General features: G+C 46.8%; 1 protein-coding gene across 2 annotated transcripts in view; it reads right to left on the reverse strand.

Moving 5' to 3' along the window:
- Positions 1-18,816: 18,816 nt before the first annotated feature.
- Positions 18,817-21,637, reverse strand: part of LOC148477911 (transmembrane protease serine 4-like) — a 98,933-nt gene continuing 96,112 nt past the window's right edge. For both annotated transcript variants that reach the window (XM_088456000.1, XM_088455998.1), the window contains exons 11-13: positions 21,344-21,477; positions 20,096-20,251; positions 18,817-19,562 (exon numbers count right to left, since the gene is read on the reverse strand). In XM_088456000.1, coding sequence (XP_088312126.1) covers positions 19,551-19,562; positions 20,096-20,251; positions 21,344-21,477 — 302 coding nt within the window. In that variant the 3' untranslated portion in view covers positions 18,817-19,550. The remainder of the gene's footprint in view (positions 19,563-20,095; positions 20,252-21,343; positions 21,478-21,637) is intronic.

Genomic DNA, 21,637 nt, shown 5'->3' on the forward strand with positions numbered 1-21,637 from the left:
CCGTCGGATGGTTCTAGAGCAGTGGCGTAGTGAGGACTACAGATGACTGGAGGGAGCCACAGAGCGGAGGAAGGCAAGATCTGCAGTGTGTCATTTCTCACATGTAGGTTGTAGGATGCTACTGGAGCTGTGGTGTAATGAGGACTGCGGACAACGGGAGGGAGCAGCTGAGTGGAGTGGAGGAAGGCAGAATCTGCTGTGTGTCATTTCTCACATGTAGGCCATCGGATGGTTCTAGAGCAGTGGTGTAGTGAGGACTTCAGATGACTGGAGGGAGCTGTGGAGCAGAGAAAGCCAGGATCTGCAGTGTGTCATTTCTCACATGTTGGCTGTCTGCAGTTCTGGAGCAGTGGCATAATGAGGACTGCAAACAACTGGAGGGAGCCACAGAGCGAAGGAAGGCAGGATCTGTAGTGTGTCATTGCTCACATGTAGGCCATTGGACAGTTCTGGAGCAGTGGCGAAGTGAGGACTGCAGATGACTGGAGCAAGCAGTGGAGTGAAGGATGGCAGGATCTGCTGTGTGTCATTTCTCACATGTAGGTCGTCGGACGCTTCTGGAGCAGTGGCGTAATGAGAACTGCAAATGACGGAAGGGAGCCACGGAGTGGAATGGAGGAAGACAGAATCTGTTTTGTATCATTTCTCACATGTAGGCCTCCGGATGGTTCTAGAGCAGTGGCGTAGTGAGGACTACAGATGACTGGAGGGAGCCGTGGAGCAGAGAAAGCCAGGATCTGCAGTGTGTCATTTCTCACATGTTGGCTGTCTGCAGTTCTGGAGCAGTGGCATAGTGAGGACTGCAGACAATTGGAGGGAGCCACAGAGCAGAGGAAGACAGGATCTGCAGTGTGTCATATCTCACTTCTAGGCCGTCAGACAGTTCTGGAGCAGTGGCAAAGTGAGGACTGCAGACAACTGGAGAGAGCCATGGAGCAGAATCTGTGGTATGTCATTTCTCGCATGTAGGTCGTCGGACGCTTCTGAAACAGGTGTAATGAGGACTGCAGATGACAGGAGGGAGCTGTGGAGTGGAGGAAGGCAGGATCTGCTGTGTGTCATTTCTCACATATAGGCCGTCAACAATTCTGGAGCAGTGGCGTAGTCAGGACTGCAGATGACTGGATGAAGCTGTAGAGCGGAGCAAGGTAGGATCTGTCGTGTGTCATTTCTCACATGTAGGTCATCGGAGCCTTCTGAAACAGTGGCATAATGAGGACTGCAGACGATGGAAGGGAGCCGCTGAGTGGAGTGGAGAAAGGCAGGATCTTTGTTGTGTAATTTTTCACATGTAGGCCATTGGACGTTTCCGGAGCAGTGGCGTATTGAGGACTGCAAACGACGAAGGATGGCAGGATCTGTGGTGTGTCATTTCTCACATGTAGGCCGTCGGATGCTTCTAGAGCAGAGGAATAGTGACGACTTCAGATAACTAGTGTGAGCCGCGGAGACGGGGAAGGCAGGATCTGCAGTGTGTAATTTCTCACATGTAGGCCAATCGGACAGTTCTGGAGCAGTGGCGTAATGAGGACTGCAGACGACAGAAGGGAGACACGGAGTGGAACGGAGGGAGGCAGGATCTGTTGTGTGTCATTTCACACATGTAGGCCATGAGACGCTCTTGGAACAGTGGCGTATTGAGGAAGTCAGGTGACAGGAGGGAACCGTGGAGCAGTGGCAGGCACTATCTGCAGAGTCTCAATTCCCAACTGTAGTACGTTAGATGCTTTTGGAGCTTTGGCATAGCCAAGACTGCAGATTACTGGAGGGATCCTTGGAGCAGAGGCTGGCAGGACTGAAGTATAGCATGAATGAGGTGAGTTAACGTATTTGTGTATGAGTGTATGTTGGGGGGTGTTGAAAGCACAGTACAAAACATAGACACTGGGGTGGGGGAGAGTGGACAATCCAAAACAGATGGGGGAGCAGCTCAGGATACAACATAAAGATGTGGGTGTGGGGGTACAATACAAACCATAGAAATGGGGGAATGTACACTACAGGACATACAAATGAAGGGATGGGAAGGGCACAATACAGGACGTACATTTTCTGGGGGCAGGATATAAAACATAATACAGATCAAATAGGTAAGGTGGAGAAAGCACAATGCAGGATATACAGATCAGGGGGAGAACAATACAGATTGGGGGCACAAATATTGGACATACAGGTTAGTGGAGCATAAAACAGGACATACAGATCGGTGGCATGTAGGGGGCTGGTGGGCCTTATCAGGGGCATGTGGGAAACTCCTGGACCTGTGGAGGTGGCTAAGCCACTCTTCTGGAGATAATGAAAGTACTAACCTTTATCTAACTGAACAAAGTACTGTATATCCAAATGATGAAATATCACAAACTAGTATAGGCTAACGTGTGTGATATAGAGGTGTAATAAGTGAATATTTTTCTATCTTTACCTATGTAAATAATAAGTGTGAAATAGCCCATTTACCAGAGTCCTGTTCTTTATCACACACAATTGCACCAATGCATTGTACTATTTTATCGCATTTAACACCTAAACGTCAGCAATTTACTGTATAGCTTTTATTTACTGGCCAACTTTCTTTTCAGAAGGTTCCACTTGTTACTATAAGAATGAAAACTTATTTATATAATCCACACATTAGGGGGAATAAAATAGGCCCTTTGGGTCAATTGTTCTTATTTTAGGCTTTTTCAATAGTTGGAAAGTCGGATTAACCTAATTATATAGAGAGATTTTCCCTCCTCACAACGGCACTAAGGTTACAGTGTGTCACTCTGCCTGCTCATACACTAACAATGTCTTCTCCTCTTTCTCCCCTTGGTCTGCACAGCGGCAGCTGATCTTTGGTAAGTATTGTACCCAGTGGCGGACTGGGCTGGGGGGCAGGGTGCCATCTGCCCCCTGGGCCGGTACAATTCAGCTGTGCTAGGGCCGTCAATGCATTTTTTATTTTTTTTTGCTGTCTATAACTGCACAGCACCACCTAGTGGCCGCCGGCAGTACTGCAAGTGACTGGGAGCACAAGCATATGCCGTGGCAGCAAAAACACCTTCAGCCCTGGGGAGGAGAGAGGTGCCTTTTCTGGACTTGTGATGAGGACAGAGACTGCTGCATCAGGTACAGTGTGAGCAGCAGGAGCCTAAGGGATGAGAAGTGCTTAACTTTTACAGTTCCTGCCTAATAGTTTTGTTGCAGAGGCCAGAATGTGCACTCACTGTCTGAGTACAGGTGGCCTGGCTGCAACCACCATCAGAGACTAACACCACCAGCCCTGTGCTGAGACATGAGATGTGCTGCCAGGATTATGGGCCCCAGAGGGCACTAAAAATACAGTATGCAAGAGGGAGCTAGAATAGGAACAACCCCATAAATAACACTGGAACAAGGTAATAAATTACTGCAGAGCACATGGCACAAAGCTGAAGGATTAGAGACTGCTGACCCCTGTGCCATGGCTTTTGCTGGCCCCAGTGCCCTGAAGGTTAATGCTGGCCCCAGTGCCCTATAGGCTGGTGCTGGGCCCTATTTAAAGTGCAATAAATAGTAAAGTAGCTGTGGAAGCATGGAATATAATAAGGTGACACTATGCTGTGTAATGCAGGCTGGTCAGTGGTAGACAGCTGATACATTGATGAAGTACTTTAAGTATCTATCTAGACTTTACATTCACCTTGAATTTCTGCTAGGAGAGACTTTTACCAGCTGTTTCCTGGATTCAGCCCTTTCCCCCCACCCAAATGTGTGTTTTCCCCTTGTCTTCTGTCTCTTACCCTGTATCAGTGGAGGTTCTAGGGGCAGGCAAGCACAGCTAACGCCCTGGGCACTGCGACCTGAGGGCGCAGCAGCAGTCACCCTGCCAGTGCCCTAGAACCGCCACTGATGCTGTTCTTGTCCCTTGTTGACCATCCGCCGAAACGGCGTCACACAGGCAACCCCCGGAATTGGCCAGTATCAGAATGTGTGATTGTCTTTAATAAGACAGCATCTCGTACCTTCAGAGGTTGAGCAGCACTGGGGTGAGGGCAGGGCTGCCTGATGATTTTGGATATTTCAGCCAGTGGGTCATCATCAAGCAGCCACGTCCCCAAACTGGGGCACAGCTTCTCTCTATGTACCATCCGGCAGCAGCTGTGGGGAGAAATTTTATGTCCAGGAGTAACTTTTATGTAGGTGCAGTACAGTGAGGGTAATCGCGGCCGCCGGGGAAGGTGGGGTTATTTTATGCTGCGGTATTAGGTGGAGGGGAATGGGAACACAAGGGGGAAGATGAGGGAACCCTTTGTGGGATGTGAATAGGGGAAGGAGAGGGAGCCCTGTGTTGGTCCAGATGTGGATATGGGAAGGGGAGCAGAGTGTGAGTTGTGGATGGGAGAAGGGGAGCGCAGTATGGGATGTGGATGGGAGAAGGGGAGCGAAGTGTGTGGGTTGCGGATGGGAGAAGAGCGCAGTGTGTGGGATGTGGATAGGGGAAGGGGATCGCAGTGTGTGGGATGTGGATAGGGAAGGGGATCGCAGTGTGTGGGATATGGATAGGGAAGGGGAGCGCAGTGTGTGGGATGTGGATAGGGAAGGGGAGCGCAGAGTGTGGGATGTGGATAGGGAAGGGGATCGCAGTGTGTGGGATGTGGATAGGGAAGGGGAGCGCAGAGTGTGGGATGTGGATAGGGAAGGGGAGCGCAGAGTGTGGGATGTGGATAGGGAAGGGGATCGCAGTGTGTGGGATGTGGATAGGGAAGGGGATCGCAGTGTGTGGGATGTGGATAGGGAAGGGGATCGCAGTGTGTGGGATGTGGATAGGGAAGGGGATCGCAGTGTGTGGGATGTGGATAGGAAAGGGTATCGCAGTGTGTGGGATGTGGATAGGGAAGGGGATCGCAGTGTGTGGGATGTGGATAGGGAAGGGGAGCGCAGAGTGTGGGATGTGGATAGGGGAAGGGGAGCGCAGTGTGTGGGATGTGGATAGGGGAAGGGGAGAGCAGTGTGTGGGATGTGGATAGGGGAAGGGGAGAGCAGTGTGTGGGATGTGGATAGGGGAAGGGGAGAGCAGTGTGTAGGATGTGGATAGGGGAAGGGGATCGCAGTGTGTGGGATGTGGATAGGGGAAGGGGAGAGCAGTGTGTGGGATGTGGATAGGGGAAGGGGAGCGCAGTGTGTGGGATGTGGATAGGGGAAGGGGATCGCAGTGTGTGGGATGTGGATAGGGGAAGGGGAGAGCAGTGTGTGGGATGTGGATAGGGGAAGGGGAGAGCAGTGTGTGGGATGTGGATAGGGGAAGGGGATCGCAGTGTGTGGGATGTGGATAGGGGAAGGGGAGAGCAGTGTGTGGGATGTGGATAGGGGAAGGGGAGCGCAGTGTGTGGGATGTGGATAGGGGAAGGGGATCGCAGTGTGTGGGATGTGGATAGAGGAAGGGGAGCGTAGTGTGTGGGATGTGGATAGGGGAAGGGGATCGCAGTGTGTGGGATGTGGATAGGGGAAGGGGAGCGTAGTGTGAGGGATGTGGATAGGGGAAGGGGATCGCAGTGTGTGGGATGTGGATAGGGAAGGGGAGCGCAGAGTGTGGGATGTGGATAGGGGAAGGGGAGCGCAGAGTGTGGGATGTGGATAGGGGAAGGGGAGCACAGTGTGTGGGATGTGGATAGGGGAAGGGGAGCGCAGTGTGTGGGATGTGAATAGGGGAAGGGGAGCGTAGTGTGTGGGATGTAGATTATTAATAAATATATATAGACATACACACACTAGATAGATATAATATATGGTTAATAAATAAAGTAAATGTATATAACATTTATACTGTATCTATGTTTTCTGTCACAGTTTTTTTTCGTTGACAAGCCAGGGCCACTAGCTTGTATTTGCCCCCCAGCCTGAAAGTTGCCAGCCAGCCCCTGATTGTACCCCACCTTGTACCTATCAGTACACCTCTTAATGCCCAGAAGGAAGGGCGATCCTGAAGCCATGGTTCCCCAGAGGTTTCCCCCACAGGGGGTTTTCCTCTCCTGAGTGCTGAAGGATGACTCTTTGTGAGTCAGGAGGTTGCCCAAGTATGTGGCTGTTATGCCATTATGATCACCCATCAGTCACCTATCAATCACATGCAGGAACAGGGGCTCTGATTGGAGCCCGTCCCTGCTATGTGTAAGGAGTAAAATTATAGATAATGCAAACACATTACTCTCCACTCTCACATACACAGTCTGATGATTGCACATGTGCAGTAGCGCAGTCGGGGGTCTGAACCCAGAAGTAATGTGTAGGGATCCCAAGGACCCCTCTCCTGGGAAGTTTTGCACCTTGTAGCCCATAGGTTACAGTAAAACGCCATTTTTGAATGTAATTACCCCGCGAGGCCAAGCTCAGCAATGCTTTGTGTTACGGAGCTTGGTAAATGTATAGGAACCTATGGTGGCTGCTTTTGTGATCCAAATTATATCTGTTGCAGTCCCCAGTACATATATTCAGGGGGTGCCTAATATTTGTGGCTACCCCCCGAAAATGACTGTTTCTGGGGGCAACTCACAAATATTTGTTGTTAAATATTCAGCATAATGTATGTTTTTTATATATATTTTAACATATAATAAAAAATATTTGATGTAATCATTGCCAGAGTCTCCATTCCTTACTGACTGCTACTGTCACAGGGTCCACACATTATTACTGATATGACTGTTACTGTCCTGTCCTGCTGGTGCTGTATAGCAGCTAGACACAATCATATATTATATACAGCAGCCTTGGAGAGATGTTATGGTGGAGAAGTTGTCCAAAGCCACCAGGGTCTGGACTGACGAACAGGGGTATTTATTTATTCAGTTATTTATATAGAGCACACATAGGGGCCTATTCATTTTCCTTAAATAACGTTATTTTGGTATTCATGTAGCCACTTAGCACAGGAGATATCACAGATATCTCCTTGCTAAGTTCCCCTGCGTTAATTTCCACACTCCCCATACATTAGTATGGGGATGTGGAAATTGTGGTATTCATCAAATTCCGAAAATTATAAATTTTCGGAATTTGATGCAGTTACTATTCGCCACTGTGAGGTGGCGAATAGCAGGTGAAACTTACCTGTATCCGCGTGTGCAGGTCCCCCGACGAGTCCCTCCGGCGCTCTGCTCCGTCCTCAGGCTCCGGAGGCTGGTCAACATGTGTGCTCCCCAGCAGAGCACAAGAAAGTTTAGACAAAAAAAAAAAGTTTTTTTTTTTTTTCTAATCTGTCATGTGGTCTGCTGGGAAACCACATGACAGACCAGCAGGACGTAGCCGGAGGCTGCTGCGCGGACAGGTAAGTCGGGGGAGAGGGTAGGTGAGCGGAGGGGGGAGGGGGGTACACAAACTTAACGCATCTGTAGGCAGTGCTGCGCATGCGCTGGTTTTACAGATGTAACAGCGCATGCGCAGCACTGTTTCCAGATACGATAAGGTAGTGTAGGCAGGGAAAAGTATCTATTTCCCGAAAAGCTGTCATCGCAAAAATGACAGCTTTTCGGAATAGATACTTATGGAGAGGTGGAATGATGAATTCCACCTACAATTAGCTAGAACTCCATGCGAGTTCTAAAGCTAATTATCGCCAGAGAATTTTTAGGTTTAATGAATAGGCCCCATAATCCGCAACGCTTTACAGAGAATATTTGGCCATTCACATCAGTCCCTGCCCCAGTGGAGCTTACAATCTATGTTCCCTATCACATGCTCACACACATACACACTAGGGTTAATTTAGTAGGTTAGGTTTGGTTAATTAACCTACCAGTATATTTTTGGAGTGTGGGAGGAAACCGGAGATCACCAACATGTGCTCTTATTATACCTATGTTACATTGCACTGCTAACCTAGGACTATGGTGTATGCACTACAGTGCATTGCTGTTAGCAATCTAGTGCATTATACTACATGCACTCTCTGTATATAGTATACATACTTATAAAGGGGCTCAGACCGTGCAGTGTATTAGCCATACTGTCTGCAGGCTGACTATGTTCTCTCTAATGGCTAGCCAAGCCTCTATGGTGGTGGGCTCCCCCCCTCATCCCCCTGTGAGTGACTACACCCCTTAAACATGGTTGCCCCGATGGACCTTTTATGCCTCAGACCAACACTTAAAGCCACCAATCAGCTTCTGTCATTTATCGAGCACAAAATTTGAAATGATAGTTAGTAACTGAATAACTTTATATAGAGCTGTTCTCCAATAGGTCTTAAGGTGCTTAAAAATGGGGCTCCAACTTCAGTTAACTTTGCTTTATCATACAAGCTTCTTCTATACCAGACAGGGGAGGATTGGGAACTTAAAGTGGCCCCGGAAAAATATAACAAGTGGCCTCATGCAGGTTGGAATAAATGGACAATATGCGGGGCCCAACACAAGAGTAGGCAGAGTTAGCAAATTGTTAGATTTAAACACAATGGTACTAAGACTAATGCAATATGGTAGTCACAGCACCTGCAGGAGGATCAGAATGACATCAAATTATGGCTGGGCTTCCACCATCAATATAACTAACCATCGTTTCAAAAGAAAAAAACATTGCGATGGTATGCACATGTGCAAGAAATGGTGTTTGCGAATGCGCAGAAGCGATCTGCGGCCGTTCTCAATGTTGAACAACTGATTTCAGCTCTTTTCTTAATATCGAAAGGCCACTTCCACACCATTTCATGGCAGCTGCCATTGGAAAGCCGCCATCGAATGGTAAAATCATTACCATCATATTAAAAACATTTGTGGTGCCAAACCATTGAAATTCGATGTCCATCCCTATGCAGCAGTAGTTTTTGTAGTTGGGGGTCAACTATTGCACGGAATTGGTATGAATGCGGCCGGTGGTTCGATTCCCGGCAACGGCAGGCCGACATCAGCAGAGATCCCGGCAGCGGAAGCCCGACAGCGCTGGAAATCCCGATCGTGGATAGGTGAGTATCTACTAACCTAACCCCCCTAACCCTCCTTAGGGGTGCCTAACCTTCCCCCCAAGTGCCTAACCCTAATCCCCCCTCTAAGTGCCTAACCCTAACCACCCCCTTCCCCGCTGCCTAAACCTAAGTCCCACGGGGGGGTGCCTAACCCTAAGTTCCCCCCGGGGGTGCCTAACCCTAACCCTCCCTCCCCCTAGCCCAACCCTAACCCTCCCGGGGCGGTGCCTAACCCTAAGTCCTCCCCGGGAGCCCTAAACCTAACCCTCCCCCCCGCGGCTGTCCGCTCATCTAGACGCCCGCTACATCTAGACACCCGGCATTTCACCCTTGCCGGGATATGACAGTCGGGAAGCCGGCTGCCGGTATTTAGGCAGTCGGCTTCCCGATTGCATACCCTATTGCACACCAGCAGCGGCTATTGCCAAGGTGCAGATGGGGGCAAGAAGTGGCCACTGTGACCAGGGATAATTGAGCAGACCTGGCTTCACCTGCAATAAAATGTCTTCATGTCCCCTCCCTATCATAATTGATAGAAGCCACCAATAATGCTACAATGAGCAGTATCTTAGGAGAAACATGGATATGTGTAACTGAATGTGATGGTACTAAAGGGATAGGAGACTGTGCACTTTGCATGCCACAACCTCTCTGCATCACTGCAGGCTGGCACCTATATTTGTGGAATCCGCTCCCGGGTGCGGAGAGGAGACATGTATCTAGCTGTACGCTGGGCAGACCATTGAGGTTCCCTGGTGCATAATTAAGGTGTACGTCATAAGAACAACACCAGGTACAGATGGTGCTACAGTAGATGTGAGAAAACCTTATTTTTTTTTAATCAACAAAGAGCTGCTAAACATACTGTAGGTCACTAATTCAGTGCTTAGCAGAATTTAATCTGTAAGTGATTGTATAATAAGACATGATGTAAGGGAGAGGAAAGCGCGTTGTCCTATATCACCATAGGTTACATATTTAGGTGCCCTCTTCCATGATGAAGTCTTTGCATTATACTATATATTCATGTTACGGTTATTAGCCTTTTCCCATTCTGGCTAAATGTTATCCCCCTGCGGTGAGAATAGCCTGGTAACCTGGGCATGTGTAATACAATGTAATTCCCTCTGTGCCATCTGCACCTGGATGAGAACATAGAAATAAGAGTATGATGTGTCCCTATTACCTTGTGCTCACTCCCAGGCCTCTTACACCACACTTTATGGGCCTGACCCAGAGGCGCAGGCATTTCCGATGTTCACGTAGTGCAGCCATTATTAGCAACTGCGCAAACAATTCAGGAAACCTCTATGGCCCATGTGTTACACAGAGTCTACGCCAGAGGTTTTCAACCGCTGTGCCGGGCGGTTGTGAAGTGTGCTGCAGAGCCGCCGGTCAAAAGTGCGGACCGGGCAGCGCTGCTGCTGAGCTCCTCTGGGAGGCTCAGGCGCGCCCGGACTGTGACCTGTCTAAATGCGGTCATGTGACATCACAGGTCACGCACGCCGTATTTCCTGGTCTGCCCACCCACCCACCCCAACAGAGTCTCAACCAGCCCTTACCTCCCACCCACGGCCCACCAGCCACCCAGCCAGCCCTTCTCTCCCACCAGCCGGAGGCCAGCCAGTGCTTCCCTACCGCTGGCAGCCAGTCACCCAGCCGGCCCTTCTCTCCCACCCTCCTGTGGCCAGCCACCCCTTCCCTCCCGTCCGTGACCAGTCACCAAGCCAGCCCACGGCCAGTCAGCCACTGCGGACAGCTCTGCAGTGTGGGAACCCACAGCCGATGACTGACAGGTAGGCAGTATTATTTAATTTCTGGGGAAGCAATGTGGTTTATATATTTTTTTGTGTCCCCAGCAATGTGTTGGGTTTTTTTTGTCTCTGTGGGGGCCAATGTTATTTTTTTCTATGGGGGCCAATGTTATTTTTTTTCTGTGGGGGCCAATGTAGTGTGTTTTATTCCTGTGGAGGCCAATGAACATGTTTTTTTATGTGGGAGCCAATATGTATATGTTTTCATAGGTCGCGCACGCTGCATTGCCGGATAGTGTGCCTTGGCAATTTAAAAATTTAACGTAGTGTGCCTCGAGTTGAAAATCACTGGTCTACGCACAAAGTATTGGGCGGCAAAGTATTGGGCGTTCCTGGGAGGTGGCTAGAAGGGAATGCAAAATAATTCTGACTCGTGGGCGTGTTATGGGAGCATTGTGGGTGTATTGTGGGCGTGTCAGTGACAGCAGCTGCTTTCCCAAATGTACAGCCGCAGCGGCCACAGTCAGACGGAGAATGTGCACCTGACATAGGGCTGGCATAGGGGCATATGGAGCACGAGATGGTGGCGTCTAAAGAATCACCGGTGGTATTACAGACGCTGATAGTGGCCATCTCAGTCCTTGCTCACTCAGATGTTTCTACACCAGGGGAAGGCTGACTATAGCATTTGCATATTATAGCAGCTGCGACTCCGCAGTGTATATACATCATTATATAATCAGATACATATAAATATTGTAATATTAAGTGCATATAAATTAAATAGAGTGGATTTATTTAACGATTTGCTATACACATATTAATGTTTGTTCACATGGTTAGTTATTTTGGTTTGTACACGAGAATTATCATATTAATTTTAGCAATGGAGGATAATAGTTTACACATTATAATTATCACTTATAATTTAATATTTAATAATTAATATTTCATTTATATACACTTATTACAATATTTATATGTATCTTATTATATAATGATGTACAGTATATACACAGCTAGATAATTTTATTACACATAATTTTTTGTAGAATATAATAATTTTTCACTAATGAATTTAAATAACACAATAATATAGTTTAGTAACACTAGGGTTTAAGATGATTAGAATTATATACAAAGATTATGGAATCATTATATGCACAGAGACAACCCCTAATGTAATCAAAACCATAATTGATATAATTAGTAGAGATATAGAACTGATAATATATTAATACCCCATTCAATAGAATCCAACCAATTACATTTAGTTACTTAGTTTCAAAACCCTAGGGAATTCCTCATAAAGATACAAAATACTAATATCTCATTCAATAGACCTCAATCATTTGTATGGAGTAACTATGTTTCAAAAGCTCTAGGAATTCCTCATACAAAGATACAAAAATATTCAGTAGTTTATTATAAGGTTCCCCTGATTGTTGGCTTAAGATGTCAATCAAACCAATGAGGTCTGTGATAGGAAGACACAGGTATTTAAGGCTTTTCCGGATGGCCACACGGTTCTGCCCTTTTTTTGAAGAAGTACTAGCGAAACGCGCGTCAGACGCTCAATAGTGCTAGTCTAAATTATGCTACTTTAATATGTCATGTGAATAAATGTGTGTATGTGTTTGTGACACAAGCCGTGGCTAAACTAGAGAGAACGGGATACTGCACGACGCTGCAGATTCTGTGCGTAGACAGCAACTGTCTGCCGCTACAAGCTTTTCTGATAGCCCCGTATGCACACAGCAACGGGAGAGGCTGTATCAGCAAGCTTGAATATTATAAATCACGCTGACAGCCCTGTATGAACAGAATCTATGAAAGGCTGTGTCAGCGTGTAATGAATAGCTACATTAACCCACTAATAATATATTAGCATCTATACTATATTACAGAGTATCCACCAGTGATAATTGTGATGTAAGAACGCTCAACTGCTAATTTAAGATTATGAATCTGACCAAGACCTACATAAATATTATACCATCATAATAAAGTGGGGGGAACACAAGTGAGATAACCATAAGCATAAACAGCTCTCTGTTATCAACATACCATTTATAGAGGCTCTATTGAACTGTTTTGGAATAATACAACTGTTTATGGTAACTCGTGTATCTGTATGTTAATTATAGATGTCCGTCTAGGTTAGCTCAGTCAGAGAGATATATGTAGCTATTCGTTTGGCAAGGCATATAATAATTGAATTGAATAATCAATAGTAGAACAAACACCACCACTAATTCAAGGCTTGAGGTACTGGTATGGAATGTATAAATTAGAGAGATTATTCTAGAGATAGATAAATATTTATTCGGTCAATAATTTCAAAGCATATATGACTGAACACTACAGAGCATTTTAATTCACTTTATATTATTTGTTACACTTTAATAATTTTGTCTTTTGTTTTGCTGTGTTTCAATACCACTCATGTGGTTATTATAACTATATTAAAAGTTACGCTTTAAATAATATTATTGTGAGACTGCTGTGCACTCATATGGGACAACTTTCTCTCTTTGTGCATTTTGTTGATTACGATTATGCCCCGCAGTTGCATCCCTACTATTATAATTGAAGAGAATAATAAACATTAATACACTAATAATTAGTCTTAGTAGGGTAGGTCCAGCTGAAATGTGTACCTTTGTTGCGACCCCACTCTTCCCCCCTTTTCCCCCATCCTTTGAAGTTTTGATATAAAATGCGTTGTTATGAACTTCAGGCAATATGCAGCCCATCTTGGAAGCCAGGTCAACCTGTTGTCATACAAAGTACACTCTACTTTTCTCTCACAGGTGAAGGATGAGCGATGAGAGACTTATTTTTTTGTTACGCATACTTATACTGCATAGATAGATATGAGGTAGATAGAGATAGATAATGAGAGTTATGGTAAAACTTACCTTTGTTAACTCTCTTTCTTCGAAGTCCATAGGGTCCACAGGGAGACCTTGGGGTGTAGGTGGTGGTTGAGGAACGGGGACCACACAGTTAAAGCTTTCAGCTCCCAGAATGCATCGGTCACTCCCCCTATACCCACACCCCTGAGCCAGAGGCACCTCAGTTCATGGCAAGCCAAAGGCCGAAGGAGGAGAAGAGAGAAGGAAGACTGGTACACACAAAAATCACACTCTCACGTAGGAGACGGGAAACCGGTGACCAGAAACATAGCCCATGTGAAGCCAGGTGCATCAGGGCGGATGCCCTGTGGATCCTATGGATTTCAAAGAAGGAGAGTTAACAAAGGTAAGTTTTACCATAACTCTCATTTTCTTCTTCAGGGTCCACAAGGAGACCTTGGGGATGTCCCAAAACAATTATTCAAGGGTGGGGATGCTCCTGGGCTGAGAGAAGAGTCCGACATCCAAATGAAGCATCCTGAGGTGCCATGGCGAGCTGCCCACAGAGCGAGTAGAATGAGCAGTAACAGTAGCCAGTACAGGAAGACCTGCCTGCAAGTAAGCCTGTGGGATAGTCATGCCATCTAGCCAATGTCTGTGTGTTGGCTGGCCATCCCTTGTGAAATCCATAGAGCACAAACAAGGAGTCTGATTTCCGAAGAGAACTGGTACGGTCCACGTAGACCCTGAGGGCATGGACCACATCCAAGGAGGCCTCACCTACCGATAGGTCTGGTGATTGAAAGGCCGGGACTACAATTTCCTCACTAATGTGGAAACGAGTAACAACTTTTGGAAGGAAACCAGGGCGAGTCCGAAGCACAGCCCTGTCCTGAAGAAATATCAGAAATGGGGAGCGACAGGAGAGTGCCCCTAAATCTGATACCCTTCTGGCGGATGCCATAGGCAGAAGAAAAAGAGTCTTCGCTGTGAGCCACTTGAGTTCCACAGATTCCAGGGGTTCAAAAGGAGGACCCTGGAGGGCACGGAGAACTACTGACAAATCCCATGTAGCTACTGGAAGGACAAAGGGAGGTTGTATACGGAGGACACCCTGGAGGAAGGTGTGGCCAACACTGGAAACAAATGGATAGAGCAGACATGCACTTTCAGCAAGGCAAGGCGGAGTCCAAGGTCCAATCCAGCTTGAAGGAAAGCCAGGACTCTGGAAATCCTAAACACTTGAGGGTCGTAGCTTCTGGTACAACGCCATTGGAAATATGTATGCCACACTCTGTGGTAGATCCGAGCAGAGGCTGGCTTACTCACTCTGAGCATAGTCTGGCCCACAGAGCTAGAGAATCCTATGGACCTCAGGAGGGATGTCTCAAGAGCCGCGCCGTCAAAGACAGATGACCCAGGTCCGGGTAAAGGCAAGGACCCAGAGACAACAGGTCCGGACGTTGAGGCAGCAACGTCGACGTTGCTGCCTCAACGTCCTCAATGTTGTTGCGAGTGTCGCTGGAGAAACTCTGAAGATCTGAGTACCAAATGACGTCTGGGCCAAGCTGGAGCCACCAGCAGGACAATGCCTCTGTCTTGTTTGAACTTCTGAAGAACCTCAAGGAAGAAGGGAGACTAGAGGAAATAGGTACACAAACTGGAAGGTCCACTTTACTGACAATGCATCTACGAAGGTTGCCTCTGCATCCCTTGTTCTGGACCCGTACACCGACAGTTTGTGATTGTGTCTGAAGTTGAAAAACCTCTGGGTGAAGAGACCATTCCCCGGTATGTACTTCGTGACGGCTGAGGAAGTCTGTTTCCCAATTGAGAACTCCCGGATTGAACACCGCAGAGATGGCCGGGAGGTGACCCTCGGCCCATGTCAGAATGCGTGACACTTCTGATATTGCTGCATGATTTTGAGTGCCACCTTGATGGTTGATGTAAGCCACTGTTGTGGCATTGTTGGACTGTACCTGTATAGGTTTTCCTTGAAGTATGGCCTGGGCCAGTATGAGGGCCATGTAGACAGCCCAAAGTTCCAATATGTTGATTCGCAGGGTTGATTTGACCTATGTCCAATGGCCCTGGAAGGAGTGTTGACCGGTCACTGTGCCCCAGCGACTGGCATCCGTTGTTAGGAGTACCCAGACTGGGATCCAAAAGGGGCAACCCTTGGTTAGATGAGATGTCTGTAGCCACTAAGATAGGGACAGACGAACCTCTAGAGAGAGCACCATTGTCTGAGCCCTGATCCGATGGGGCAACCCGTTCCACCTGGAGAAGATTAGCCTTTGCAGAGGCCTGGAGTGGAACTGAGCATACTCCACCATGTCGAAGGTGGATACCATGCATCCCAGAACCTGCATTGCTGAGCGGACTGACACTCGGCGACTGTAGAGGAATCTGCGCACTTGTATTTGAAGTATGGAGATCTTGTCTGATGTCAGAAAGATTCTCCGATCCTGAGAATCCAGCAGGGCTCACAGATGAACCATTCTTTGTGGAGGATTCATGGAGGACTTTTTCCAGTTGACTAACCATCCATGCTTTTGAAGGAAAGCGATGGTTAGCTGCAGATGGTGTCGAAGCACCTCTGGGGATCCTGTTAAGAGCAGGAGGTCGTCCAGATATGGTAGCAGTCAGACATCCTGACCATGCAGGTGGACCGCCATGATAGCCATAATTTTAGTAAATACCCGTGGAGCTGTGGATAGTCCAAAGGGCAGAGCCTGAAATTGGAAGTGTTGCTGTAGTATAGCAAACCAAAGATATCGCTGATGAGAGGGCGCTATAGGTACATGTAGGTAAGCGCCCTGAATATCCAGAGATACCATAAAGTCCTCAGGCTTCATAGCTAGGATGATAGAGCGTAGGGTTTCCATCCTGAACCTGGGTACCCTGAGGAATTTGTTCAGAGATTTGAGGTTGAGGATAGGCCAATGAGACCCATTCGGCTTCTGAACCAGAAAGAGAATAGAATAATAACCGGTCCCTTGCTGAGATAGTGGGACTGGCACAATTACTCCTGCTTGAAGCAAGGACTGTATTGCTTTCTGGATTGGCAGGGCCTTGTTTGGGTCTGAAAGAGGGCCAGTGTAGAAAAATTGGTGGTGTTGCTGTCTTAGAAATGAGAGGGCGTACCCATGAGAGACCACTTCTCTTACCCAAGTGTCCATAGTGGTTTGACACCAGCACTGGGCAAACTCCCAGGGGGAGGCCTGTCCCATCAGGCTAAGGGCTTGTCCTTGGATTTTGAAGCAGTGTGCCTGGTCCAGGCCTTCTCGGTCCTGGGCTTGGCGACCCTAGTGGAAGCCGTCTGCCTAGGAAAGGACTGACCTTTAGGCTTTCCTTGAGGATGAAAGGACCTAAAAGATGTAGACCGAGGCTTTGTAGTAGTAGGCACTGAAGGCAGAAATTCAGTATTTGATGCCACCAATGTGGTTACAATCTTGTCAAGGGTTTGGCCAAACAAGATTTCCCTGTTGTAAGGCAATACTTCTAAGCTCTTCTTAGAATCCGCTTTGGCCTTCCATGAGTGAAGCCACAGGGTGCAGATACCGCCGTGACAGACTCTAGGGGGTATATTTACTAAAGTGAGACTAAATGAGATGTTGCCCGTAGCAACCAGTCAGATTCTACTTAACATTTAATTATCACCTTCTAGAAGATAATAGCTAGAATCTGGTTGGTTGCTATGGGCAACATCTCCACTTCTGGACACTGCGGCGTCCAGAGGGGTGTCGAAGCGGGAGCGCAGACGTCCTGTGGACAGTCTGCTGCTACCTGCTCTGCCGATAAACTACGAAAAATAAATAAATTCATAAAAATAATGCTATCTGGGCTGCCTAAGCAGCCTACTACAGTATGGTGACCCGACTCTGGCCGGGCACTGACGAAATTGAGGTGTCTTTGGCTCGGGAGCGGGGTATAGGGGGCGGGACAGATACATCCTGGGAGCTGAAAGCTTTAACTGCGTGGTGCCCCGGTCCTCAACCACCACCTACACCCCAAGGTCTCCATGTGAACCCTATGGACCCTGAAGAAGATAGATAGATATGTCACACACACTTTATCATACTAGATAGCATTAGATCACTAAAGCTGGATACACACTGACAGATATTTCTGTCCAATCTGTCTGGTGGAAAGGAAAATCTGGTCTGTCTTACAGGGTTTGGGAGCAAATTTCTATTGGTATTTGCTCCCATACATTACCAGATTTTCCTTCCCACCAGACAGGTTGGACAGATATATCTGTCAGTGTGTACCCAGCTGGTTATATCTTGCTGCAGTGCAGGAGAGAGAGGGTAGGGCTAACCATCGTGGTGGCAGCATGTTGGCACAGTAGTTATCATTGCTAAATCACATGGCTTTTCGCACTGGGCTTAATTTTGACCGGATCTCTGTGGAGTTTGTATGTTCTCCTATTGGGTCTTCCTCTCACTCCCTAAATACTGGCTTCAGACAAAATTAAACCTAGTGTGTGAACAAGGAAAATATAGACTATAAGCTTTAGCAAGGCAGAGACTGATGGGAAAGATTAAATATTCTCATATGTAGGTGCTATAGAAGTAACTATTAATAATAAATATATCAAAATTAGATTTTTTTTCATGGTGCAAGATCTATATAAATGCCAGAAGATGCAGCTGGAAATATGGGTTTGGTGTATTTGAGATACCCCCTGCTAAAGAGAACATTACACATATGACTGTAGTTATAACATTTAATCAGCATTAAAAATATTGTATATACAATTTACCTACATTCTAAATACATTATGTACATATTTTGACACACCTGCACAGTAGTAGCAGTGTACAAATAGGGATACACAGAGTCTGCTAAGGGATTCAGTATACAGAAATAAAATGATTGGGTTGTGAGGAGAAATATCCTCCTCCTCTATTGTGGTACTGATGGTTGAATTAAAATAACACATGCACTGTACCCAAGTGCGGATAGCCATAAAAAAAGGACAATTAGGGGAAGATTGAGGTCTAATAGTTTGCAGTATACAGGAAGTCTCCCCAATATCTTCTGAGTGCTTTGCAGGGTACTGCAATGATGCTCAAATTAGGATACATCCAGTAACCCCACTGTGAGGTAGCTCATCTGTGGAAGACTTGGGGGTCTATTTACTAAGCAGTGTTAGGAGACAGAGTGAAAAGTGATAAGGTGCCAGCCAATCAGCTCCCAACTGTCATTTTTCAAACACAGCCTGTGAGATGGCAGTTAGGAGCTGATTGGCTGGCACCTTATCACTTTTCACTCTGTCTCCTAACACTGCTTAGTAAATAGACCCCTTGGTTTGTTAGGGTAATTTATTTGCATTCTGATGAATACAATAAGGCTGTCTGCTGTATACACTACAGATAGGCGACGGGTACACTTAGTAATCTACAATCGATCTCTGGATCGTATGGCTCCATGCACAGTATTGTAGTGCAATTCTGCAGAGTATTATTTCAATAATCTATGTACCTGAATAACTACGGCAGGTGACATATCTGTCAGCTACATGATAGCTGATCGCTATAGCATATCACAGTAGCATCACACTACCAGGCGGCTGTACAGTACACTCTCTCAGAATATATACTGTATGGGGTGCGGCTGTAGTTTTCCAACCATGTCGATGCTTACTCTGCTGTCAGTGGGCTTCTTGGTACGCTGTAAATCTAGTATAAAAATATAGTGCAATTGATTTTGTTTACATCGTAGAGGATCCACAAGGAAATAAGCGGGACAGCAGAACAGCGGAGAGGAATGGCATGGTGCACAGCTCAGGGTATCTCTGCTTAGATTGTCATTAGTCATTTCCTGTATGGTTCCGAAAATGTGCAAAACATTGAGGAAGCACCGAGCTCTGGACCCGCAGAGCATATAACCATGACGCCACTCCCTGACACAAAGAGCACCACACTTTAGTGTTATGGCCCAGGACCTTTGTTTGGCCAGGAGGTAGCAATAATAAATAGGGTGGGTTGGTTGGATCCGTTACAGGGGCTACAATTCCGCCTGAAAAGAAGAAAACACAAGAAAACATTTTAGAGATCAAGACAGTGTTGGAAGCCTCGAACACAAACCGACAATCAAATTGCCACCTTCATTCACTCACTGAAAGCTACAGCACAACGTACAATCACAGAGACCAGGCTCTTATGGTGCATACACACGGTCAGATTTTTCCTTCAGATCTGAACGATAACGATTTAAAAATCGTTCAGTCGTTCATATCTGAAGGAAAATCTGACATATCTGACATGCCTGAACGATGGACGATGAACGATGCGCGTTCCCGTTTGTCAGATAGCGATATCTGACATCTGATGTGTTTGCAGTCAGACTTGGACGATTCCATTCATTTTAATGCAGTCAAAAATCGTTCAAAACTTTGGTAAATCGTTCAATCATTCAAATCTGATAAATCTGACCGTGTGTATGCTCCATTACACATAATACAGCTAACGGAGACATCTCTCGCTGTCGTCTGCTAATGCAGCTACACGATACACACACACTGAAAGCAAATAACCCCAGCACAATATTACCTTCATTAGTCCATATATCCAGGGCAGATATGATGAGGACCTTGTATATACTCCAACTTTGCCAGGCCGTCCACAACCATCCCCCCAGCTTACAATACCAACTTGTGCCCAGCGGAGGTTCTGACCCAAATGCACCAAGGGGCCACCACTGTCACCCTAAAACCAATAAGAGGAAAGTTGCTAGGCGTTATTAAGTCCAAGGAAAAGCATAGATAAAACATGTTAATCCAATATCAAAATAATAGTGATATTCCTCAAACTCCACCAACTATAATACATGTGAAGTTTTAATAAACAAGCACAAGCAAGGACATACGGTAGCGGGGTCCCACAGCAAAACTTCCTGCTTTTGCCCCTTTTGAGAGCAGGTGGCCCAATGGCTCAGAAGGAATGGGATTGATATACCAACGGTTTAGCCGCCGGTTCAAATCACGACTACAGCAGCCTGACAGGAGGACATCCCGCCTCCGGCTGGTAAGTACCCTAATCCTCCCTTCCCCCCCTAACCCTAACCTTCCCTTAGTGCTGCCTAACCCAAAAACTCCCAGGGGGGTGTCTAAACCTAACCCCCCCTTCTTGCACCCTAAACTTTACCCTTCCGGGGGGGGGGGGCTTCCTAACATAACCTCCTCCTAGTGGCGCCTAACCCTAACCCCCCCCTTCCTGTAGTCTAACCATAACCTTCCCCAGGGGGTGCCTAACCCTAAGCCCCTCGGGGTCCCTAAATCTAACCCCCCATCCCTTACCCGGCTCTTGGCGATCAGGATGGCGGGAGTCGGGCTCCCAGCGTCGGGATTAAGATAGGCATCGATATTTCGAAGCTTATCTCAAGTCCCGTGTCGGGCATGTATAGTCCGGATTTAGACAGGTGGCATCGCGTCTGCCGGTCTATTAACTACACCCCCGCTCAGAACAGGCCTCTAATCTGCTAGAGTACTATGACCTCATAACGGCTACACCGATTGCACACTAACAGTCCAATGCACACTAACAGTAATGGTTTTAGTAATAGCCATGGTTGAGCACAGGTGAATTAATTAGTACCGTCTCAATTTGATTTAACAACCTGTGCTCAACCATGGATATCTCTAAAACCTGAACTGTTGGGGAGCCTTGAGGGCCGCGTATGGGAACCTCTGGTATATGCCATTCCTGTATTTGTGCAACACATTTCACCAGCTCAGCTGAGCTTCCTAGGGAAAATGACAGTCACTATACTGAAAATGTATGATGTTTGAAAATAAATACCTGGCAAGCATCAACTCCACCCGAAAGCTGACCAGCGCATAGCATGGTGTCCCGGATTTGGCCAAAATATTGTTGGTTACATACGTCATTGGGGATCAATGAGATGGAGACTTCCTGAAGTGTGGGGGACAAGGCTGTAGAAAAAAGGCGAAATTGTGAGTGGTGGAAAAGTGCTTGACACGTAAAAGTAAGAATGAAGGATGTGGGTATAAGCAAAAGGTGATAAAAGTCTAAAAAGGAGAGGATGAAACCAAATGACAGAGGACATCAGGTTTTCAGGCAGGCTCTCCAAAC

Source organism: Taudactylus pleione, unplaced genomic scaffold (assembly GCF_031769625.1).
Source record: "Taudactylus pleione unplaced genomic scaffold, aTauple2 ptg000683l, whole genome shotgun sequence".
NCBI lineage: Eukaryota > Metazoa > Chordata > Amphibia > Anura > Myobatrachidae > Taudactylus > Taudactylus pleione.